A 24,919-nucleotide genomic window follows, 5' to 3' on the forward strand; every position below is an offset into this window, starting at 1 on the left:
GGGGGAGGCGAGCGCCCAGCGACCCCGCCCCTTCGGCCGCCCCGGCCAATGGGCGCGCGGGGGCGTGGCGGGCGCCGGCTCCTCCCCGCCAATGGGCGCGGCGCGGCGCGGGCGGGGGAGCAGCGGCCTCTCGGGCCGGGCCGGGCGGCGCGATGGCCCAGAGCCGGGGCGCCAGCGGGGACCCGGCCGGGCGGGGGAGCGGGGAGCGCCGCGTCGACAAGTTCGGCTTCCTGGAGGGCGGCCAGAGCGCGGCGGGGCCGTGAGTGTCGGGACCCCCCCGGGACCCCCCTCCCCAGAGCGCGGCGGGGCCGTGAGTGTCGGACCCCCCCTCGGACCCCCCCTACTCCCCCCCCCGGGAACCCCCCTGGGCCCCCCCTCGGAGCCCCCCCGGGAACCCCCCCCCCCAGGGCCCCCCGGGGCCCCCCCTGACCCCCCCCTGTCCCCCCCTGGCCCCCCCCCGGACCCCCCCCCGGACCCCCCCTCCCCCCCCCTGCCCCCCCCCCCGGGAACCCCCCCCCCCCCCTACCCCCCCGGGAACCCCCCGACCCCCCTGCCCCCCCCGGGACCCCCCTCCCCAGAGCGCGGCGGGGCCGTGAGTGTCGGGACCCCCCCGGACCCCTCCTACCCCCCCCGGGAACCCCCCCCCCCCCCCGGGAACCCCCCTCCCCCTGGGCCCCCCCGCCGGAACCCCCCCTGGGCCTCCCCCCCTCGGACCCCCCCCCGGGAACCCCCTCCCCAGAGCGCGGCGGGGCCGTGAGTGTCGGGACCCCCCCTGCCCCCCCGGGACCCCCCTTCCCCCGGGACCCCCCCCCCCCCCCGCCGGGAACCCCCCTGGGCCCCCCCCCCGTCCCCCGGGAACCCCCCCCTCCCCCCCCCCGGGAACCCCCCTCCCCCCCCGGACCCCCCCTGGACCCCCCCGCCCCCCCGGGAACCCCCCCCCCAGACCCCCCCGGTCCGGGACCCCCCCCGGGACCCCCCCCCGGGAACCCCCCCCCGGGACCCCCCCTCGGACCCCCCCGGGAACTCCCCCCCTCGGACCCCCCCCCGGGGAACCCCCCCCTGGGCCCTCCCCCCCCCCTGGACCCCCCCCCCCCGGGCCCCCCCTCCCCAGAGCGCGGCGGGGCCGTGAGTGTCGGGACCCCCCCTGAGCCCCCCGGGAACCCCCCCCCCCCCCGGGACCCCCCCGGGGACCCCCCCTGGGCCCCCCCCGGGAACCCCCCCTGGGCCCCCCCGGGACCCCCGGGCCTCCCCCCCTCGGACCCCCCCGGGAACCCCCCTCCCCAGAGCGCGGCGGGGCCGTGAGTGTCGGGACCCCCCCCCGTACCTCCCCCCCCCCCCCCCGGAACCCCCCCCCCAGGGGGCGGGGCCCCCCCGGAACCCCCCCCTCGGACCCCCCCCGGGAACCCCCCTGGGCCCCCCTCGGACCCCCCCCCCGGAACCCCCCTCCCCAGAGCGCGGCGGGGCCGTGAGTGTCGGGACCCCCCCCTGGACTCCCCCCCCCCCCCCCCCCCGGGACCCTCCCCTGGGCCCCCCCTCCCGGGGACCCCCCCGGAACCCCCCTCCCCAGAGCGCGGCGGGGCCGTGAGTGTCGGGACTCCCCCCCTGGACCCCCCCCCTGGGCCCCCCTCGGACCCCCCCCTGGGCCCCCCCCTCGGACCCCCCCGGGGACCCCCCTCCCCAGAGCGCGGCGGGGCCCTGAGTGCCGGGACCCCCCCCCCACCCCCCCCCGGAACCTCCCCTGGGCCCCCCCCTCGGACCCCCCCGGAACCCCCCTCCCCAGAGCACGGTGGGGCCCTGAGGGCTGGGACCCCCCTGCCGGGAACTCCCCTTGGACTCCCCCCCCCCCCTCGGACCCCCCCCTGCTGGGAACTCCCCTCGGACCCCCCTTGTACCCCCCTGGGACCTCCCTTGGGAACCCCCCCCCGGGACCCCCCTCGGGAACCCCCCTCCCCAGAGCGCGGCGGGGCCGTGAGTACTGGGAACCCCCCTCGATATCCCCTTGGCAACCCCCCTCGGACCCTCCTATCCCCCCTGGGACCTCCCTCCCCAGAGCGCGGCGAGGCTGTGAGTGTCGGGACCCCCCCCCCCCCCGGATTCCACCCAGGAACAGCCCCCCCCCGTGACACCCCTTCCCCTGAGCACGGCGGGGCTGCGAGTGCTGGGACCCCTCAGTTACTCCCCCATTAGCCCCCCAGAATCCTCTGGTTATCCCCCCGGGAACTCTAGCGAGCTGTGAGTCCCGGGACACCCCGCCCCCACACAGACCCGTCCCTCTTCCCCAGCCCCACTTCCTCCAGTCCTGGGGATCCCCTTCCCCAGCGTACCCAGGCGTGCCAGGAAGGCAGTGGGGCGGGAGGGTGATGTTGCTCCCCCAAACGGAACCGGGGAGGGGGCTGGAGTTGTGCTTTATGGGGTAGAGTCCCCTCTTCCCCCGACCTCTCTTCCCCCCCTTCCCCCCCCGGGGCTGTACCTCTGGAAAACTCTCCCCCAGCCCCCCCCATGCTGCCCCCTGGGGCGATCCCTCTGCCCCTGTGCCCCCTTGACACTTAGCTCCTGTTTGGGGGGACCCTGCCTCGTCCCTTCCAGGGATAACGGGGGACGCTTGTCTTTGGAGCGTGGGATGCTGGGGGGGACGGGCCCTCCCCGTCTGTGGGTTTGGGGCGCTGGGGTTCCCGCTGTCCCAGGCTCACGAGGCTGGTGGTGTAACTCGTGTGTAATGATGGAGGTGTAACTGGGGGGGGGTCTTAAAAAGGGGGTGATCTGGGGGGGCACATCGTGGGAGAGAGGGAGGGTCTGATGCCCGCAAGGCCCTTCTCCGGGCGGCAAAAGCCGATCCCGGTGCCTGGGAAGAGCGAAGCTGCAGGAGATAAATCAGCCGGGGAATAAACAATCCTTTCTGGTATTTGGGGGGAGCGGGGGGGGGGGCGGACCCCACCCTCCTGTTTCCTTGCCAGCGGCGTGGCGTTGGGAGTGCTCGTGCGCGCCGGCAGATCTGCGTTGTCTCAAATCTCTGGGCAAACCGGCTCCCTTTCCTGCTTGGCTTCCTGGCCCGGTGGGGCGCCTCCCCCCAACGGTGTGTGTGGGGGGGGCCACCAGCCCTTCGGCACAGCTGCAATCCGGTCGCCCCTCCCCCCGGCCTGCTGATCTTGGCAGCCCCGGCGTAGGAACTGGGGGAAGGAAAACAGGGAAGAGCCCTGGGTTGGGAACCTGGCGCCCGTTCACCGCCCGGCGTGCGTCTGCGTGGCTTTTCCAGAGCCGGCCCGCCGGCCCTGTGAGCCCCGATCGGAGGGAGCGCGTGGCCCCTCTGTGGTGCGGCTGCCGGTGCTTGGCTCGTGCCCAAGGGAAGCCCCAGTTGGTTGGTTGTGCATATTTAAGAGAACTTGCCTAATACCGAGCAGCCACGAAACCTGCTGCAGCGACCCCTCCGTGCCGTGTCCTTAGAAGTGGCCCGTTACCTTTACGGGGTCTGGAGTTGGCTCGTGCTTGGTCCTTCAGGGCAGATCCTTGCGCCAAATCCCGGAGCAGGTACTCCCGCAGGGATAATTGGGCTGTGCGAGTCGGTTCCTACCCCCTACGAGCACGTTTTTATTTTCGAAAGAGGATCTGCGCAGTCCGTGGGAATTGGCGTCTCTTCTTCAGATCGCGTGTTCGAAAGCGGGTCTTTCGAAAGTGAAAGTCTCCACACCGGGGGGAGGAGGGGTTCAGAAAAAACACCCCTTTTCCGAAAAAACCGCATAAACCTTTTTTCAGGAAGAGTGGTTTTTCGGAAAAAAAAGGTGGTTTTTCCCCGAAAAAACCCGCATCCCGACTGCTTTCGCTTTCGAAAAAGCAATCGGAAGAGGCTATGCAAGTTCCTGCGGCGTTTGCACGTCCTCTTTCGAAAATAAAACGTTGTCTGGACCAGTGTTTCTCAGGGGGACTTGAGAGAAGTCTGGGGGGGTACATCCCTACAACTGAAATTTGGCGAAAACTGAATTTTTGTTTTCAGTTTGGCAGCGCGTTATCCTTTTTTTGACTTTTTACACCCCAAAATTTCATCGCCTGCATTTAATCAAATGTGTGGCAACAGTAGGGGAAAAAAAACGGTCTGAAAACGAGGTACTGGGGATACTTATACCTTTTTTTTTAAAAGGGGTACTTTATAAAAAAAAAAAAAAACGTTGAGAGACACGGATCTAGCTGTGCCCTCCAAGTGTGTCTCTCTCCTACTTTCATCGATGTCCGTGTTTGCGTGGCATGGGGCCCACCCTTACTGCGTGGGTCTGGGTTAATAGGGCCGTTACATTTCGATGAATTGCCTGTTCGATTAGTCCGTAGGTTCCCAAACCGGGGGGCAGGCGTGAAGAAATTCTGGGGGAGGGGTGCAAGGTGACCAAGCCTCCCCCCGGCAATCCCCCCCCCCCAAGAAAAAGCCTGGAAAAAGCCTGCAGACTCTACAAAGACCTTAAAAGGGCAACGCCAGCTCTGCTCTTAAAAGGGCAACTTTTTTTTTTTTTTTTTTTTGCTCAACAAGTTATGCTGTTATTTTTTTTCCGTCCCCGGCCAGTTCCTTTTTATTTCCTCCACACGTTTTGCTGCTATTTTTTTGGGCAGAGGTGGTGGGGTGGGGCTGAGGGTTTCTCAAACATCAAAACGGGGGCATGGATCCCGACAAGTTTGGGAACCACTAGACCATGTGGCAGGAGCTACGTGGTACCCAGCTGTTCCCTGGGAAGGGACGGTCTCTCCTTTCTGCCGTAGCTGAAATAGCTACAAATACGTTGCCCTTTTTGAGCATTTTTCGCCTCCTCTGCAAACCTGCCTGGCGTCTCGACGCTCCTGTAGGACCGGGAGAATCGCGGGCGTCACGTGGGCTGTGGTTTTGGCCACGGATTTGTCGTACAATCCAATGCCCCGGGGCCAGGGCTGACCTTTTGGTAAAGATGTCACGGAGCCGGCCTGGGCTATTTTTAAAAATCGGCAGCTGCGTCCGGTCTCGAACCGCTGAGCGCGCTCTCTGCCGAGAACGAAGCCCTCCGGATCTCGCGCCCGGCATTGCGCCCGGAGCTCGCGCCGCGCACGCCGGCGTGCGAGCTGGTGAACGTTGACGGTCCACGCTTCACCGCCTGGCTTCCCACCCCCTATGTGGCGCCGTGCGGGTTTCGGCTCGGCGATTCGCCGGATAACGTTTTGCCTAGCAGGCGCACACGTGTTTTGGAATGGCCTGGAGGCTGTGTAGACAGGCCTGGGGGTGGACCCAGACTCCCCCCCCCCCCCCCACTCGTGTGTCCTTCCTTCGTTGCAAGGGCATGAATTGCCCTGCCGTCGGGGAAATCGGAGACACACTCAAACGCCAGCACCGCAATGCGGAGAAGAGCCGCACAAACCTGGAGCGGGAGGGGGGGCTGGCGGGGCGGGGCTCCGGGAGACGAACATAAGAGCAGCCGTGACCAGTGCCAGGTGGCCCGAAGACAACGACCAAGCGCTTTATCTCCTGCCATCCGTCTCCGGCCTCTGCCAAACAGAGGCCAGGCACCCCATTCCTAATCGCCTGTGAGGGACCCTACCCTCCATGAATGTATCCAGCTCTCTTTTAAACTCTGTGATAGTCCTACCCTCCGCGGCCTCCTGCGGCGAGGAGTTCCACAGGTTAACGGTACTCTGTGTGAAGAAAAACATCCTTTTACGAGGTTTTAAACCTGCGGCCCGTTAATTTCATTTGGCGTCCTCTCGTTCTTATCGTACGGGAACAAGTCGATCCCGTTTTTTATTCACCCTCGCCACGTCACTCATGTTTTTATACCCCCCCCCCCCCCCCCAGTCTCCTTTTTCCTAAGCTGAAAAGTCCCCGTCTTTTTAATCTCTCTTCCTAGGGGGACCCGTTCCAAACCCCGAATCATTTTCGTTGCCCTTTTCCAAGGCCAGGAGATCTTTTTGGTGGTGAGGAGACCACATCTGTACGCCGCGTTCCAGATGTGGGCGTCCCCTGGATTTATATCGGGGCGATCAGATATTCTCCGTCTTCTCTCTCCCTGGCGGGGTGGAGCCGGCTCGGGGTTCTTAATGCCGGTGTGTCCGCCGGACCGAGAAGAGGCGTGAGATCTGTATGTCCTTCCCTGCGTGCGTCCCTGGCCGTCTGTTTCTTCCGGCGGCCCGGCTGGCGTTCCACGTGCGAGGCCGGGGTGCTGCACGCGCCCGCGGTTCGTCGGAGTGATCCGGACGGGCTGTGCGGCCTAGCGGAGAGATCCTGCCAGCTAGCTCCCCGCCCTGCCTGACCCGATTGGCCCCGGCCTCGGTGGAATGCGCCCGACCTGCTCCGTGTCGGTGGGAATCCGGTTTGGCAACTTGCTCCCGGCCGGCCTGGTTTCTGCGGCGACACCCAGGGGAGAGGGAGGCCGCTGGTGGCCCGTTGGCTTGGCACGGCAGCCGGGCAGTGCTGCCTAGTGGGCGGAGGCGTCTACGGGCACCATCGTTTATAACACCCCCCGGCTTCGGGCCATCTGTGTGCACGGCGCTGTACGCGGCTACCTCCCGGCTACCTCGGACTCTGCTGTGACGTGGTTGTGGGGTGCCTGGCTCGCGCTGATAGCGGGATCTTAGGGACCCAGTTCGGGGCTGACCTCGGAGGCAGCGGCGGGTTCGTTTCTGGGGCCAGGAGGAGGGCGGGGAGCGAATCGTGGGGTCTGTGCTTTTCGGCGGGGGCGCTGTTTGGGAATCCTCCCTTCCCTTCGACCCCCCGGCTCGGTAGACTTTCAGGGAATCGGTACCTCCCCTTGGCTGCTGTTCCGGCCGTGTGGGGTGTTCTGCCCCCCCCCATGTCCTCCAGGAAGTTGCTGCTTCCTCCAACGTGCCACAGGAGCGGCGAAATAGGACGGATTCGTAAGCAGCCCCTCCCCCCCGCGTGCCCATCCCCACGGAGTCAGGGCTTTGGCTCCCCCGTGGGGGGCCTGGCTCACCCGTCTTCCCCCCTGGGGGAGATTTGAATGCTTGGCCGGCTTCTTGGGTTGTCAGGGGGCCGTGGGCGTTGTGCTGGCTGGTCTCCTTTGCACGAGGGCTGGCATCTGGGTTGGACTGGCTGGCCGACCTCCTTTGCACGGGGCCAGCATTGGCGTTGTGCTGGCCGGCCGCCTTCGCACGGGGGCTGGCGTCTGGATTGTGCTGGCTGGCCGGCCGCCTTCGCACGGGGGCTGGCGTCTGGATTGTGCTGGCTGGCCGGCCGCCTTCGCACGGGGGCTGGCGTCTGGATTGTGCTGGCTGGCCGGCCGCCTTCGCACGGGGGCTGGCGTCTGGATTGTGCTGGCTGGCCGGCCGCCTTCGCACGGGGGCTGGTGTCTGGATTGTGCTGGCTGGCCGGCCGCCTTCGCACGGGGGCTGGCGTCTGGATTGTGCTGGCTGGCCGGCCGCCTTCGCACGGGGGCTGGCGTCTGGATTGTGCTGGCTAGCCGGCCGCCTTCGCACGGGGGCTGGTGTCTGGATTGTGCTGGCTGGCCGGCCGCCTTCGCACGGGGGCTGGCGTCTGGATTGTGCTGGCTGGCTGGCCGGCCGCCTTCGCACGGGGGCTGGCGTCTGGATTGTGCTGGCTGGCCGGCCGCCTTCGCACGGGGGCTGGCGTCTGGATTGTGCTGGCTGGCCGGCCGCCTTCGCACGGGGGCTGGCGTCTGGATTGTGCTGGCTGGCCGGCCGCCTTCGCACGGGGGCTGGCGTCTGGATTGTGCTGGCTGGCCGGCCGCCTTCGCACGGGGGCTGGCGTCTGGATTGTGCTGGCTGGCCGGCCGCCTTCGCACGGGGGCTGGCGTGGGCGTTGTGCTGGCGGGCGAGGAGAGGGGAAGAGAGGAAACCCGCTGCCAGGTTTATCCTGCCCCGAGCACGGCCCTGAACCCCGCCCCGGGTCGTAGCTCCGACGTCCAGCCGCATACGCCCCGGAAGAGGGTTGGGGGCGGGCGGGGTCCCGGGTCTTGCCGAGGAGTCGGGGAGCCCGGCTCGGTGACACCGTCTCTCCCCAGGCTGGAGGAGGTGCCGCTGGAGGTGCTGAGACAACGGGAGTCGAAATGGCTGGATATGCTGAACAACTGGGACAAGTGGATGGCCAAGAGGCACAAGAAGGTGAGTGCCCCCCCCGCGACGTTCTTTTCCCAGCATTCCCTGTAAGCTGGGCACTTGGGCGGGCGTCCAGGAGAGGGGCGCCCCAGAGCGCCCACAGCCGGATGCAGGTGTGTCTCCGGGTGGTGCACATCTGCTCGGGCCTCGGTGCATGCGACAAAATTTATTCCGCACATTTCTCCCTCCGCCTTCCTATTTCCCCCCCCCCCCCCCCCCCCACCGTTAGGTTAACCGATCTGATCCAGTTCACGGTTGCACTCCTGTGGGGCCAGCTGCCTGCCTCTGGGTTCGCCTCGTCAGTTTCACGGCCGCCCCCGGGCGGGAGCGTTCGCCGTGCGCGGGGGCGTTTTCGTGGCCACCTCGAACGCGCCACCCGGTGCGCATCCTGGGCGCTCAGCGCGTCTGGCTGGGCCCTCGCGAGGGCATCGAGTCCAGTCCCCCGCCCTCCCGGCGCGACCCATCGCCGTCTAGATCGGTGGTTCTCACACTGCGTTCCGTGGCACGCCGACAGAGTTCAAAATGGCCGCCCTTAAAGGGGCGGGCGACTTTTTTTTTTTTTGGCTCAGTAACTTCCCCTGACCCTTTTTTCCCCCCCTCCATAATCTCCCCCGCAACTTTTTCCCCCGCCACTATTTTTTTAGCTCAATAACTTCCCCCCCGGCCCTTTCTCCCCTCGATAACTTCCCCCAACTTTTTCCCCCGCCCCCACTTTTTTGCTCAATAACTTTTCCCCCGCCCCTTCCCTTCCCTCCCCTCCCCCCAATAACTTCCCCCCAATTTTTTTTTTTTTCCCCTGCCCCCCGACCCCCTTTTTTTGCTCAATAACTTCCCCCGACCCTTCCCCCCTCAATAACTCCCCCCAACTTTTTCCCCCACTCCCCCGTTTTTGCTCAATAACTTTCCCCGACCCTTCCCCCCTCAATAACTTCCCCCCAATACCTTTCCCCCGACCCTTCCCCCCTGCCCCCTTTTTTTGCTCATTAACTTCCCCGACCCTTCCCCCCCGCCTCCCCCCCCCCCCCCCCTTTTTTTGCTCAACAAAAAAATCATTGATGTTCCTCATTTAAAAAAAAATTATTTGGTGTTCCTCGGTCTAAAAAAGTTTAAGAAACACGGATCTTTTTCTTTATAAAGTACCCCTTTTTCCCCCCCCCCAAAATTGTAAGTACCCCCAGTCCCTACGGTTTTCAAACACACATTTTTTTTTTTTCTCTACCGTTTATTTAAACAACTTCATCGTAGCCAGGCGGGCGATGAAATTTGTGGGCGTGAAAATCCCCAAACTAATCACGCGCGGTCACAACACAAATCCAGTTTTCACCAAGTGTCGGTTGTGTTGACGGCCGTCCCCCGACTTCGCTCGAGTCCCCCTAAGGGAATTCGGACCCCTGGTTGAGAAACACCGATCTAGATCGTCCGGTGTCTCTCCAACCTGTTCTTCGATATCTCCGGCGATGGAAACGCCACATTTTCCCTGGGCGATTTATTCCGGCGTTTCAGCATCTGGACAGTTGGGAAGTTTTTCCGATTGTCCAACGTCACCCTCCCTTACGGCAATTTACGCCCGTTGCTTCTTGGTCTATCCTCAGAGGCCAAGAGGAACAATTTTTCTCCCTCCTCCTTACGCCGCCCTTTTAGATCCCAGCAAACCTCTCTCCTGTCCCTCGGTCGTCTCCTTTCCCAACGAAACCAGCCCGATTTTTTCGCTCTTCCCGGAGAGGTGCTGTTTTTCTAGACCGTTCGCGATTATTGTAGCTCTCCGATTTCTCCGTCTCTTTCCGGAGAATCCCGATGCCCCGAAACCGTCCTCACGCCCAGCTTGCCGGGAGGGGAAAGGCCCCGTTTTGGTGCCGGGTCACGTTCGGCTCAGACGCTGTTGGCTCAAACCGGTGGTGTTGGACGTAAGCTTTGTGTGTGATCCGGGAAGCTCCGTTCCCCGGATCCTGGCGTGGACCTGGAGAGGGGCTGGTCCGTGCCGCGAGTATCCTCCGGCCGGGCCCTGGCACTCGTCGGGGACACCGGCCCGGCACGAGACACCACAACTCTGCCCCGTAGCCGGAGTCCTGGCGGGTCGTGGGCGCTGCAGCCGCCTGGGCGCTGGGTTTCCGGCACCGCATCTGCCCCGCAAGCGGCGGTCGGGTGCGCTCCTCGGAGCCGGCCCGGTTGCAGCTGCTTCTGGGGAGGATCAGGCCCGACGACCCTCGCGTTGAGCCTCAGTTTCCCTCTTCGTACCGACGTTCCCACTAAGTCACCTGCTTGGGGGGAGAGGGTTCGGCTTGATCCCGACGGGGGCCTGGATTTGTGGCCCTGACTTCACCCCCCCTGCCCCCCAGTTCCAGTGGGGCCAGGCTGCCAAGTTTTTCACCCTTCCCCTACTGCCCCGAAATCCCCCCTCCGGGCCGGGCAGTTGTGTGGCACGTCCTGTTAAGGAAACCTCGGATTTTCCAGTCTGACCGGCCACCGATTCCTGGCCGGAGACGCTTCCTCCGTGGCTTAAAAAATTCCCAGGCCGGAGAATCTGCCACGTCCCGTGGCAGATGATGGGGGGGGGGAGGTATTCTCGCTGATAAAAACTTGTTCTCCTCCCCCCCCGCCGCCGGATTGTGTCTGTTTCCAGCTGTCGGGCAGGCGGCCAGCTGCTCCCGATTCGGACTTCGGTCCCAGCTGAACAGGTGTATCCCCGGCCTGCGGCAAGCTGTGGACTTTTGACACATTTGCCGGCGTTTTCCCTCCTCCCTCCACCGCTTGGGGCGCTGGGGTCGGGGGGGGGGGGGCAGCGGGTGCGATGCGACGCCGCAGGCACGGGAAGATGTCGCTGCATCCGCCCGGCTCAGCAGAAGCCCTTTGAGAGGCTCCCGGGCCCCGTTAATCTGCGGAACTCCCTGCTGCAGGACGTGGGCCCGAAACGTAGGGGATTCAGGCCGGGATTAGCCACTTCTAGCGAGTCCCTATCCGTGCCAGCTCCTAGCCAGCGGGGCGCTGGGAAGAAACGTCCCAGTTACCCCAGAACTGCTGGCTGATGGGGTTTATTTATTTATTTATTTTTATTATTTTTTATTTTTATTTTTATTTTTATTTTTTGCACCTGAAATCGCTGGCGCTGGCTGCTATCCAGACCGGATATTGGCGGGGGAAGGTGTCTCCGATCTGCTGTGCTCTGCCAATTCCTGGGCCCCAAAGCCGGGCCCGCCAGCTGTCTGGGAAGTCCGGCCCAGCGGTGGGAAGGGCTGTTGATCCAAGCCACGGCCCTGTCGTTTTTTGTGCGTGTCCTGGCCGTGTCCTGCCAGCTGGGGAAGGCGGGTCCTGGGCTCCCCGGGAATTCCCGGCCTGCTCTGAATTTCTGTTAGCAGCGGGGGGGGGGGGGGGACGGTCTGCGATCGGGGGGAGGAGAGAGTTTCCAAGACCACCCCCGCACGGTGTGTGCGGGTTTTCCCCCGTTCCGGGGCACGGTCCCACGCGCCACGGTGCACCGATAAAATTGATTCCGCACGCGGGCGGGAAAAATGAGCCTGGGGCTGGAAACGCTTCGGGGGGGGGGCCCGGTTTCTGCCCCGGGGACGCGGCTGACGCGCTGGGTCTCCCTTTACCCCGGCAGATCCGGCTGCGGTGCCAGAAGGGCATCCCGCCCTCCCTGCGGGGCCGGGGCTGGCAGTACCTGTCGGGCGGCAAGGTCAAGCTGGAGCAGAACCTCGGCAGGTTTGACGTAAGCCGCTCGCCGCGTGGGCCCGGCCTCGGGGACCCGCCGGGGGGGGGCTCCCGGGGCCCCTGCCTTTCCCCTCCCCCTCCTTGGCCGGCCTTTTTTACCCCCCCCCGAGCACTGAGTTCCCCCCGGCCTGCCCTGATCTCCCCCCCAGGACACTGACTTCCCCCCCGAGTGCTGAGTTACCCCCCACTGGCCTGCCCTGACCTCCCCCCCAGGACACTGACTTCCCCCCCGAGTGCTGAGTTACCCCCCACTGGCCTGCCCTGATCTCCCCCCCAGGACACTGACTTCCCCCCCGAGTGCTGAGTTACCCCCCACTGGCCTGCCCTGATCTCCCCCCCAGGACACTGACTTCCCCCCCGAGTGCTGAGTTACCCCCCACTGGCCTGCCCTGATCTCCCCCCCAGGACACTGACTTCCCCCCCGAGTGCTGAGTTACCCCCACTGGCCTGCCCTGATCTCCCCCCCAGGGACACTGACTTCCCCCCCGAGTGCTGAGATCTCCCCCCCAGGACACTGACTTCCCCCCCGAGTGCTGAGTTACCCCCCACTGGCCTGCCCTGATCTCCCCCCCAGGGACACTGACTTCCCCCCCGAGTGCTGAGTTCCCCCCACTGGCCTGCCCTGATCTCCCCCCCAGGACACTGACTTCCCCCCCCGAGTGCTGAGTTACCCCCCACTGGCCTGCCCTGATCTCCCCCCCAGGACACTGACTTCCCCCCCGAGTGCTGAGTTACCCCCCACTGGCCTGCCCTGATCTCCCCCCCAGGACACTGACTTCCCCCCCGAGTGCTGAGTTACCCCCCACTGGCCTGCCCTGACCTCCCCCCCAGGACACTGACTTCCCCCCCGAGTGCTGAGTTACCCCCCACTGGCCTGCCCTGATCTCCCCCCCAGGACACTGACTTCCCCCCCCCCCCGAGTGCTGAGTTACCCCCCACTGGCCTGCCCTGACCTCCCCCCCAGGACACTGACTTCCCCCCCGAGTGCTGAGTTACCCCCCACTGGCCTGCCCTGACCTCCCCCCCAGGACACTGACTTCCCCCCCCCCCCGAGTGCTGAGTTACCCCCCACGTGCTGAGTTACCCCCCACTGGCCTGCCCTGATCTCCCCCCCAGGACACTGACTTCCCCCCCCCCCCCGAGTGCTGAGTTACCCCCCACTGGCCTGCCCTGATCTCCCCCCCAGGGACACTGACTTCCCCCCCCCCCGAGTGCTGAGTTACCCCCCACTGGCCTGCCCTCAGCTTACACCCCCCCATGGGTGCTAAGCCCCCCCCCCCGGCTAACTCGGCTTCCTCCTGTGCTCTCTGCCCCCCAGGAGCTGGACCTTGCCCCGGGGGACCCCAAGTGGCTGGACGTGATCGAGCGGGATCTCCACCGTCAGTTCCCCTTCCACGAGATGTTCGTGGCGCGGGGCGGCCACGGGTGAGCGCCCCCCCCCAGGACGGGCCGCCGGGGCTCGGGGCCAGCAGGGTGGGCGAGGTCGGGGAGCCGGGGGGGGGGGTGTCGGCTGCGGTTTCCGTCTCACGCACCAGGCTCGGGCTCCGGCGCGTCGGGACAGGTTCCCCCTCGCCCGGCGCCTGAGTCAGCGTCTCCCGCCCGCGCCGGGGGGGGCGGCGCCCCGAGAGCCGGCCTGACTCACCGCGCGGACGCTGCCGGTCGGAGGGGCCGCCGGGCGAGGGCGCACCCAGCGAGAGCGGGGCCCGAGGGCCCGGGAGACGGGGCTGAGCTCAGAGTCTGGGTGTGTGTGTGTGTGTGTGTGTGTGTGTGTGTGTGTGTGTGTGTGAGACGTCTCTTGAGCTCAGAGTCTGGGTGTGTGTGTGTGTGTGTGTGTGTGTGTGACGTCTCTTGAGCTCAGAGTCTGGGGGTGTGTGTGTGGGTGTGAGACGTCTCTTGAGCTCAGAGTCTGGGGGTGTGTGTGGGTGTGTGTGTGTGACGTCTCTTGAGCTCAGAGTCTGGGGGTGTGTGTGGGTGTGTGTGTGTGACGTCTCTTGAGCTCAGAGTCTGGGGGTGTGTGTGTGTGTGTGTGACATCTCGGGGTGTGTGTGTGTGTGTGTGTGACGTCTCTTGAGCTCAGAGTCTGGGTGTGTGTGTGTGTGTGACATCTCGGGGGGGGTGTGTGTGGGGGGGGGTGTGACATCTCGGGGGTGTGTGTGTGTGTGTGTGACATCTCGGGGGGGGGGGGGTGTGTGTGTGTGTGACATCTCGGGGTGTGTGTGTGTGTGTGTGTGACATCTCGGGGGGGGGGTGTGACATCTCGGGGGTGTGTGTGTGTGTGTGAGACGTCTCGGGGTGTGTGTGTGTGTGTGAGATGTCTCTGAGCTCAGAGTCTGGGGTGTGTGTGTGTGTGACATCTCGGGGTGTGTGTGTGTGTGATGTCTCTGAGCTCAGAGTCTGGGGTGTGTGTGTGTGTGTGACGTCTCGGGGTGTGTGTGTGTGTGTGACGTCTCTTGAGCTCTGAGTCTCGAGGTGTGTGTGTGTGTGTGTGTGTGTGTGAGTGACTTGAGCTCAGATTCTTGTGTGTGTGTGTAACGTCTCTGAGCTCAGAGTCTGCGGGGGTGTGTGTGTGTGTGTGTGTGTGTGTGTGAGACATCTCGGGTGTGTGTGTGTGACGTCTCTTGAGCTCAGAGTCTCGGGGGGTGTGTGTGTGTGTGTGTGTGACGTCTCTTGAGCTCAGAGTCTCGGGGGGTGGGTGTGTGTGTGTGTGTGACGTCTCTGAGCTCAGAGTCTTGGGGGGGTATTACATCTCTGAGCTCAGTCTGGCGGTGTGTGTGTGACGTTTCTTGAGCTCAGAGTCTTGGGTGTTGTGTGTGTGTGTGTGTGTGTGTGTGAGACGTCTCTTGAGCTCAGATTCTTGTGTGTGTCTGTGAGACATCTCTTGAGCTCAGAGTCTCGAGGGGGGTGTGACGTCTCGGGGGTGTGTGTGTGTGTGTATGTGTGACGTCTCGGGGGTGTGTGTGTGACGTCTCTGAGCTCAGAGTCTCGGTGTGGGTGTGGGTGTGTGCGTGTGCGTGACGTCTCTGCCCTCAGTCTCGGGGGGGGTGTGTGTGACGTCTCTGAGCTCAGAGTCTCGGTGTGGGTGTGTGTGTGCGTGTCGTGTCTGCGCTCAGTCTCGGGGGGTGTGTGTGTGTGTGTGTGTGCGTGTCGTGTCTGCGCTCAGTCTCGGGGTGTGTGTGTGTGTGTGTGTGTGCGTGTCGTGTCTGCGCTCAGTCTCGGGGTGTGTGTGTGTGTGTGTGTGTGTGCGTGTCGTGTCTGCGCTCAGTCTCGGGGTGTGTGTGTGTGTGTGTGTGTGCGTGACGTGTCTGCGCTCAGTCTCGGGTGTGCGTGTGTGAGAGACACGCATTAAGAAACCTGTAGAGAACTTGAAGGTCCGTAGAAGCACCACAAAAATGCACAGCGTAGAAGACACAACCTCTTAGGGAAGGCTGAAGGAATCGGGTTTGTTTAGTTTGGAAAGGAGACGACTGAGGGGGGACACGAGAGCCGTTTTCAGGTATCGAAAAGGGTGTTAAAAGAAGAAGGGAGAAAACTTGTTCTTCCTGGCCTCTGAGGACGGGACAAGCAGCAATGGGCTTAGACTGCAGCCAGGAAGGTTGAGGTTGGACATTAGGAAAAAGTTCCTACCTGTCCGGGTGGTGAAACTGGAATAAATTGTGGGGGGGAGGGGTTGTGGCGTCTCCATCAGCGGCGATATTTCAGAGCAGGCTGGACAGACGTCGCTCGGGGATGGTCTAGACGGGGCTTGGTCCTGCCGGGAGGGCAGGGGGCTAAGGAGCCCCCCGGCCCCCTCTCCCTGTCTCCGCAGGCAGCAGGACCTGTTCCGGGTGCTGAAGGCCTACACGCTGTACCGGCCGGAGGAGGGCTACTGCCAGGCCCAGGCGCCGGTGGCGGCCGTGCTGCTCATGCACATGCCGGCCGAGGTACGGCGCGCGCCTCCGACGGTGTCCCCAGCCGGGGCGTCCCCTGCCGGCAACCTTGTGGAGTCGCTGGCGGCTTGTATTGCTCCTCAGCAGAGCCTGCATCCCCCCCGGGCCGTACTGGTACTATGGGGCAGACCCAGCGACTGCCCCTCGTGGCGGGGGGGGAGGGGATTGGCAGGGCTTTGAGGGGCCGAGGCCTCCCCACGGCGGGATCAGCTGCCTCGGGGATTCCTCGGCCAACTGCCGGAGCGGGAGCCGGTCGGCCCAAGATGCCCCGGGGCAGGCTGCAGAGGGGGCGTGTGTGGGGTGGGGGCCACCCCTTGGAGGCTCAGCCCCTAACGCCCGCTCCCCCTCCCAGCAAGCCTTCTGGTGCCTGGTGCAGATCTGCGAGAAGTACCTGCCGGGCTACTACAGCGAGAAACTGGTGAGTGAGTCGCATCGCCCCCCTCCCCCCCCAGCCCCAATGCTCATCCCATCAGCCCCCCTGATCAAGTCATCGCCTCCGCCACCTCCTGTGGCGAGGAGTTCCATAGGTAAATATACAATCGTGTTTTTTAATGGAGAGGGAGCCCGGGGGGACCAGTCCAGCCACGAACGGCCATATTGCAGCTCCCTGCAGCATGCCTCTCTCCCCTCCCACACACTTCCCCAAGGCGCGCCGTGCCCGGCTCCTGCCACGGTGGCCGCCTGTTTCCCACAATGCACTGGGAGCGGATCTCTGACTTTATATGGGCATGCCCCATCTCCATTAAAAAACACCAGTGTGTATTTACCCGTGGAACTCCTCGCCGCAGGAAGTGGCAGAGGCGAGTCTTTGACGAGGGTTCCCGTAGGATCTAGCTAGATGTGTGGGGGTGAGGCCCGTCGATGGCTTGCCCCATCTCCATTAAAAAACACCAGTGTATATTTACCCGTGGAACTCCTCGCCGCAGGAAGCGGCAGAGGCCAGTCTTTGACGAGGATTCCCATAGGATCTAGCTAGATGTGTGGGGGTGAGGCCCCTCGAGGGCTTGCCCCATCTCTATTAAAAAACACGATTGTATATTTATCTGTGGAACTCCTCGCCGCAGGAAGTGGCGGAGCTGAGGGCTTGACATGGGTTCCCAAAGGTGCTCGCTAGACTCATGGGGGTGAGGCCCATGAATTAGCCAGGGTGGGTAGGAATGGTGCTGTTTAATACTGCGGGGGAGGAAGAAACATGGGCAAGGCCGCGGTTCGGTGGCGGAGGGCTGCCCCCCTTGGGAGCTGCTGCCTCCGCCGCGGCTGCCCCCTTGCTCAGGCCTTCTCCCTGCAGGAGGCGATCCAGCTGGACGGGGAAATCCTCTTCTCGCTGCTGCGCCGGGTGGCGCCGGCGGCTCACAAGCACCTGAGCAAGCACAAAATCGACCCCATCCTCTACATGACGGAGTGGTTCATGTGCGCCTTCTCCCGCACCCTGCCCTGGAGCTCCGTGCTGCGCGTCTGGGACATGTTCTTCTGCGAAGGTTCGGCCTGGCGTGGTGCACATTCCCCCCCCCCCCGCCTCGGTGCGCGCGATAAAATTATTCCGCACGTGGCAGGAAAAAATTCCACGTGGGTGGGAAAGCGCAGCAGACGTGTTCACCCCAGCTGCTGTTTGGTCTTGTGCCGGGGAGGGCCGGATTTCAGGCCCCAGCTTGTCCCATCTCCATTAAAAAGCACCATTGTGTATTTCCCTGTGGAACTCCTCGCCACAGGAAGTGGCGGAGGTGAGTCTTTGACCAGAATATCCAGATAGCTGAGCCCAGGTCTTGCTTTGAGACAACCTCCCACCCAGCACGGTGGCTCCTCTTCCGTGTCCCAGCATGCCGTGGGTGTGGGGTGGAGAATCCCTGCTTGCCATGACAAATGTGGCCGGGGCGGGGCCGTGTGGTGGGAAACCTCCCAGCTGCTGCGGGGCGGGGTGGCTCTAACCCGCTGGCGGCGCTGCTCTTCCAGGGGTGAAGATCCTCTTCCGGGTCGGGCTGGTGCTGCTGAAACACACGCTGGGCTCCTCCGAGAAGCTGAAGTCCTGCCAGGGGCAGTATGAGACCATGGAGCGGCTGCGCGCGCTGAGCCCCAAGATCATGCAAGAGGCCTTCCTGGTGCAGGAGGTGAGGAGTCCATGTCCCCCCCCCCCCCCCCCGGGGCAAGTCCGGGGTCTTGCCACCCTCCACCGGGGCAGGCGGGGGTCACAAGCAAGGCCACATGGCTGGCCAGTAAAAGCGTCTTCCCGGCCTGGCGTTCCCTTGAATTTTTCTGTGCGTGTGCGGAATAATTTTTTCGGTGCACCAAGGCGCATGGGGATGTGCACCACCAGTAGAAACACACACCGTGGGTGCACTGCTCGTTGGCTTAGAGGGAACGCTGTCTTGTTCCCCCACCCCTTTGCGGTGCCCCACAGGTCCCTTAAGGCAGCCGTGGCCAACTTGCTCACACAACCTTCCCCCTCCCTCCGGGCTCGTATAACCACCCTCCCCCCCGGCACCCGAAAACGGCCCTCTCCTCCCAGCTCCCTGTGCTCACCAGGAGCCTGATGTGGCCAAAAAAGCCTCTCTTTGTTTTCTTAAAGGGGTAATCCTTTTTGGGGTGGGGCTCAACTGTGAATGTGTTTTCTTAAAGGGGTAATCCTTTTTGGGGTGGGGCTCAACTGTGAATGTGTTTTCTTAAAGGGGTAATCCTTTTTGGGGTGGGGCTCAACTGTGAATGTGTTTTCTTAAAGGGGTAATCCTTTTTGGGGTGGGGCTCAACTGTGAATGTTTTCTTAAAGGGGTAATCCTTTTTGGGGTGGGGCTCAACTGTGAATGTTTTCTTAAAGGGGTAATCCTTTGGGGTGGGGCTCAACTGTGAATGTTTTCTTAAAGGGGTAATCCTTTTTGGGGTGGGGCTCAACTGTGAATGTGTTTTCTTAAAGGGGTAATCCTTTGGGGTGGGGCTCAACTGTGAATGTTTTCTTAAAGGGGTAATCCTCCTTTTTTTTTTTTTTTGGCTCAACAACTGTGAATGTGTTTTCTTAAAGGGGCAATCCTTTTTTGGCGGGGAGGCTCAACTGTGAATGTGTTTTCTTAAAGGGGTAATCTTTTTTTTTTTGGCTCAACAATTGTGATTGTTTTCTCTTAAAGGGGTAATCCTTTTTTGGGGGGGGGGCTCAGCAACTGTGTGTGTTTTCTTAAAGGGGTAATCCTTTTTATTTGCTCAACTGTGATTGTATTTTCTTAAAGGGGCAGTCCTTTTTATTTTATTTTATTTTTTTTTTGCTCCACAACCGTGATTGTTTTCTTAAAGGGGCAGTCCCTTTTTTCCCCTTTCCTTTGCCACTGATATCTTGACTCTTTGCCCCAAATGGGTTGGCCACCCCAGCTGCAAGGGATCCGGAGGAGAGCCGGAGCCCAGAAGGGGGGGGTCCCACGTCCGTGGGATTCGGCCTGGATTGCCTGGACCAAGCAGGTGGCAGAAGGTGCCGGGGACGGTCATCCGCTCGGTTGGGTTTTCCACCGGGGCAGGGTCTGAGAGCGTGCGCTATTTCTCCCCCCCTCCCCCCCAGATCCTAGAGCTGCCGGTGACGGAGCGGCACATCGAGCGGGAGCACTTGCTCCAGCTCAAGAAGTGGAAGGAGACCCGCGGTGAGCTACAGAGCCGGCCCGCCCCGCGCCTGCACGGCGCCAAAGCCATCAGCGACGCGGAGCCCCCCTCCCGCAAGGCCCTGGAGCCTTCCCCCTCCATCATCCTGCCCCCCAGCCCGGCGCTCCCGCCCGAGGGCCGCGGGAAGAAAAAGCCGACCGACCAAGGGAAAGGCAGGCCACCCAACGGCCCCGTCCCGGAGGCAAACGGCGCCCAGGCAGGGCCCTGGCCGCCGGCGCCCGAGGCCCCACTCCATCACCTGTCCCAGGAGAGCCTGAGTTCCTGCGAGAGCGAGGACACCTATTTGTGATGGCCCGGCCGGGCTTGGACTCAGTGTGGGCGGGGGGGGGGGGGGGGGGGTGTCCGGGGGCGGAGCCTATTTATTGATTGGCCGCAGCTGGGCAAGAAGCTGATGGCTCGACATGGGACCGAATCGGCCTCCCCGGCCAGAGCGTTTCCCGCCGGATCTCGGAGAGGCCTGGCACATTCCAGACGGGCGCGGTTTCGGGGGGGAAGGGAGCAAATCCGTGGGTGCGGCAGCCGCCCCGGGGGGCTGCGGGCGGCCAAGGTGGAAGGGGGGGGTCCGTTTCCCCGTTGTATCCGTATCCCCTGCGAGGAAGCCGCCCCCCTGCTCCTCGGTCTCGGCCTGTCCACGTGCAGCGCTGGGCGCGGGGGCCTCGGAAGTCGAGGCAAGACGGTGCAATGGTTTTGTACAGAATCTCAATAAAGCCGATTATGCAAAGTGGGGGTGTGGCGGTGCCGTCGGGGGGGGGGGCGCTGCAGCCCGGCCCCTGCTGAGCCGCATTAATTCTCCTGGCCTAGGCCCTGTCTTGGGTCCTTCCTGGGGCTAAGCAGCGGGCCTGGGTGGGCCTAGCCCCCGTGCTGGTAGGGCTCAGGGTACAACCCCTCCTACCCAGAGGGGACGGACGGACGGACACACACACTACTCATACCCATACCCAGGAGAGAGAGAGAGACCCAAACTCTCACGCTCTACAAACCCATCGTACCAAGCAGAGAGACACACACACACACACAGACACACAAAACAAACCCATCGTACCAAGCCGAGAGAGAGAGAGAGAGACACACACACACACACACACACACACACACACACACACACACAGACACACAAAACAAACCCATCGTACCAAGCCGAGAGAGAGAGAGAGAGAGAGAGAGAGAGAGAGAGAGAGAGAGAGACACACACTCACTCACTCACTCACACACAAACACACACACACACAACAAACCCATCATACCCAGGAGAGAGAGACAGACACACACACACACACTCAACAAACCCATCGTACCCAGGAGAGAGAGAGAGAGAGAGAGAGACACACACACACACACACACACACACACACACACACACTTACTCAACAAACCCATCGTACCCAGGAGAGAGAGACAGACACACACACACACACACCAGAAACCCTTCATACCCAGGAGACAGACAGACACACACCACAAACCCATCGTATCCAGGAGAGAGAGAGAGAGACACACACACACAACAAACCCATCATACCCAGGAGAGAGAGAGAGACATGCTACAAACCCTTCATACCCAGGAAAGAGAGACACAAACGGCAAACCCTTCATACCCAGGAGAGAGACAGACACACACACACATACAACAAACCCTTCATACAAGAGAGAGAGAGAGACACACACACACATTCATTCATTCAACAAACCCATCGTACCCGGGGGGGGCGAGTGAGAGACACACACACACAACAAACCCTTCATACCCAGCAGAGAGACAGACACACACACACACACACACTACACACCCTTCATACCTGAGAGAGACATACACGGTACAAACCCATCATACCCAGAAGAGAAACAAACACACACACTACAAACCCTTCATACCTAGGAGAGAGAGAGACACTACAAACCCATCATACCCAGGAGAGAGAGACAGACACACACTACAAACCCTTTGTACCCAGGAGAGAGAGAGAGAGAGACACACAACAAACCCTTCATACCCAGGAGAGAAAGACACACACACACAACCAAGCCATCGTACTTGAGAGCGAGCGAGACAGACAGACAAGCTACAAACCCTTCGTATCCAGGAGAGAGAGAGAGACAGACAGACACACACACCCTCTACAAACCCATCGTACTCAGGAGAGAGAGAGACAGACACACACACACCCTCTACAAACCCATCGTACCCAGGAGAGAGAGAGACTCTACAAACCCATCGTACTCGGGAGAGACACACACACAGGCTGTGTCTAGACTGCACCCCTTTTCCGTAAAAGGGATGCAAATTAGACACATCCAATTGCAAATGAAGCGGGGATTTAAATCTTCCCCGCTTCATTTGCATAAACATGGCTGCCGCTTTTTTTCCGGCTCGGGGCTTTGCCGGCAAAAAACGCCAGTCTAGACGGGGATCTTTCGGAAAATAAAGCCTTTTCCGAAAGATCTCATTCCTTTTAAAATCAGGAAGAAGGGATCTTTCGGCAAAGGCTTTATTTTCCGAAAGATCCCCTTGGGATCTTGGCTAATCGCCGTAGAGGGCGTAACCGTGAATGAAGGCAGCGGTCTCGTTCGAATCCAACTACACTTTTGTCCTTCGTAACATGCCCAACAAAGTTGCACTGAAAACGCCCGGTTTGATCCGCTCAGGGGCTTCGTGGAGTCAGTCCGGCGGGTGCCCAGATGCTACCCGCTGTTTCTCATGTGTGAACTGACTCGCCTTGCGGTCCGCACCGGACTAAAAACCTGGGTTAACTGGAACTGCACCTGTGCTGGATCGCAGCCAGCAAAGCAGTTTTCACACTGTGGTTTTAGCTAGCACCTCTTGCCGACAGCTGTTTGCAGCTTGCCACACAGTTGTCTTCGGGGTTGAAATGTTCCAGGCCAGGCCTTTGTGCTTCTGTGATGATTGGGTGGGTGGTTTTTTGGGTGGTGGTGTGTCACTTTGAAGCAGAGGCAGTGAGCAACACCAAAAAACCCCAAACAAACCACCAAACCCAAACAACCAAAATCAAAACCTCAAACAAACTCGAACCCAAACAACCAAAACCAAAACTCCAAACAAACCACCAAACCCAAACCAAAAAACCCAAACAACCAAAACTCCAAACAAACCACCACACCCAAACCAAAAAACCCAAACAAAATCAAAACCTCAAACAAAATCGAACCAAAACCCCAAACAAAATCAAACCCAAACAACCCACCAAACCCAAACAAACAAAAATCGAACCCAAACAAACCACCAACCCCAAACAAAATCAAACCCAAACAACCCACCAAACCCAAACAAACAAAAATCGAACCCAAACAACCCACCAAACCCAAACAAACAAAAAAAAAACCCAAACAAACCAACAAACAAACAAACAAAACCCCAAACAAACAAAACCAAAAAACCCCCAAACAAACCACCAACCCCAAACCAAAACAAACAAACAAAAATGAAAAAAAAACCCCAACAAAATGAAACCCAAACAACCCACCAAACCCAAACAAACAAAAATCGAACCCAAACAAACCAAAAACCCAAACAACCCACCAAACCCAAACAAACAAACAAAAATCGAACCCAAACAAACCAAAAAAACCCAAACAACCCACCAAACCCAAACAAACAAAACCAAAAACCCAAACAACCCACCAAACCCAAACAAACAAAAATCGAACCCAAACAAACCAACAACCCCAAACAAAATCAAACCCAAACAACCCACCAAACCCAAACAAACAAAAATCGAACCCAAACAAACCACCAACCCCAAACAAAATCAAACCCAAACAAACCACCAACCCCAAACAAAATCAAACCCAAACAAACCACCAACCCCAAACAAAACAAAAACAAAAAAACCCAAACAACCCACCAAACCCAAACAAACAAAAATCGAACCCAAACAACCCACCAACCCCAAACAAAATCAAACCCAAACAACCCACCAAACCCAAACAAACAAAAATCGAACCCAAACAAACCACCAACCCCAAACAAAATCAAACCCAAACAACCCACCAAACCCAAACAAACAAAAATCGAACCCAAACAAACCACCAACCCCAAACAAAATCAAACCCAAACAACCCACCAAACCCAAACAAACAAAACCAAACCCCAAAACAAACAAAAAAACCAAAAAACCCAACAACCCCAAACAAACAAAACCAAAAACCCAAACAACCCACCAAACTCCAAACAAAGCAAACCTCAAACAAAATCAAACCCCCAACCCCCAAAAAACAAAACCAAAAAACCCCAAACCAACCAACCACCAAACTAAGGGGCTGTGTCTAGACTGGCAAGTTTTTCCGCAAAAGCAGAAAAACTTGCCAGCTGTCTACACTGGCCGCTTGACTTTCCGCAAGAACGCTGACGCTCTCCTGGAAGAATCAGTGCTGCTTGCGGAAATACGCTGCTGCTCCTGTTTGCGCAAAGGGCCCGTGTAGACAGCTCCGATTTGTTTTGCGCAGAAACGCCCTGCTCGTGAAAATGCCGCTCGGGCCCTTTTTGCGGAAAAGCGCGTCTAGATCGGCACGGACGCTTTTCTGCAAAGAGTGCTCTTGGGGAAACGCGTCCGCGCCGATCCAGACGCTCTGCTCCGTTAAAAGCATTTGCGGAAAATCAGGCCGGTCTAGACGAGACAGAAGCTGTGTCTGCGCTGGCCCCCGCTTGTGCAAGAACTCGTGTGCGGGGGGGGGGGGGGGCCTCGACCGACCGACTCGCTTCTGGGATATTGGCCAGGACCTTACCCCCCCCCCCCCACCATCGATCGTAGCCCGGGGCCACCTGCTCCTCGGGCGGGGGGGGGTCCCGGGCCGCTTGCCCAGGCAGCTCGGGGCCCTGGGGGGGGGGGGGGGGAGAATGCGGCTGTGGGACCAGGCAGTCCGGGGGGGCGGGGCTTGGGGGGAGGGGCCGGGTGGGTCGAGACGCGCTCAGCTCCAGGAGGGTGAGTCTGAGCCGGGGGGCGGAGTTTAGCGCGGGGCGGGGATTGGGTAGGCGTTCGGGGCCTAGCGCGGGGCGGGGCTAGGGCAAGGGCTCGGGGCGGGGCCTATCGCGGGGCGGGGCCCGGGAGGCGCTCGGGGCGGGGCCTATCGCGGGGGGGCGGGGCTAGGGGAAGGGCTCGGGGGCGGGGCCTAGCGCGGGGCGGGGATTGGGTAGGCGTTCGGGGCCTAGCGCGGGGCGGGGCTAGGGCAAGGGCTCGGGGCGGGGCCTATCGCGGGGGGGCGGGGCTCGGCAGGCGCTCGGGGCGGGGCCTATCGCGGGGGGGCGGGGCTAGGGGAGGGCTCGGGGGCGGGGCCTAGCGCGGGGCGGGGCTCGGCAGGCGCTCGGGGCGGGGCCTATCGCGGGGCGGGGCCCGGCAGGCGCTCGGGGCGGGGCCTAGCGCGGGGCGGGGCTAGGGCTCGGGGCCTATCGCGGGGGGGCGGGGCTCGGCAGGCGCTCGGGGCGGGGCCTATCCCGGGGGGGCGGGGCTCGGCAGGCGCTCGGGGCGGGGCCTAGCGCGGGGCGGGGCTAGGGCTCGGGGCCTATCGCGGGGGGGCGGGGCTCGGCAGGCGCTCGGGGCGGGGCCTATCCCGGGGGGGCGGGG

The 24,919-nt window shown here is 61.9% G+C and overlaps 1 protein-coding gene across 1 annotated transcript; it reads left to right on the top strand.

The window, feature by feature from the left end:
• The first annotated feature begins 100 nt into the window (after positions 1–100).
• On the top strand, positions 101–20,067 carry TBC1D10A (TBC1 domain family member 10A). The gene is made up of 9 exons (XM_075916985.2): positions 101–259; positions 7,983–8,082; positions 11,675–11,782; positions 13,103–13,209; positions 15,590–15,704; positions 16,063–16,128; positions 16,999–17,188; positions 17,661–17,815; positions 19,246–20,067. The coding sequence occupies exons 1-9, from the start codon at positions 153–155 to the stop codon at positions 19,630–19,632; spliced, it is 1,335 nt and encodes a 444-aa protein (XP_075773100.2). The 5' UTR covers positions 101–152; the 3' UTR covers positions 19,633–20,067.
• The last annotated feature ends 4,852 nt before the right edge of the window (positions 20,068–24,919 follow it).

Source organism: Pelodiscus sinensis, chromosome Z (assembly GCF_052426305.1).
Source record: "Pelodiscus sinensis isolate ZL-2025 chromosome Z, ASM5242630v1, whole genome shotgun sequence".
Classification (NCBI taxonomy): Eukaryota; Metazoa; Chordata; order Testudines; family Trionychidae; genus Pelodiscus; species Pelodiscus sinensis.

What these genes read in the sequence shown, in the direction of transcription:
- TBC1D10A (XM_075916985.2), top strand. Translation starts at nt 153, where the DNA reads ATGGCCCAGAGCCGGGGCGCCAGCGGGGACCCGGCCGGGCGGGGGAGC. An exon ending in TGGCCAAGAGGCACAAGAAG is followed by an intron (nt 8,083 to 11,674) that starts GTGAGTGCCCCC and finishes TTACCCCGGCAG; the next exon opens with ATCCGGCTGCGGTGCCAGAA. An exon ending in TCATGCACATGCCGGCCGAG is followed by an intron (nt 15,705 to 16,062) that starts GTACGGCGCGCG and finishes TCCCCCTCCCAG; the next exon opens with CAAGCCTTCTGGTGCCTGGT.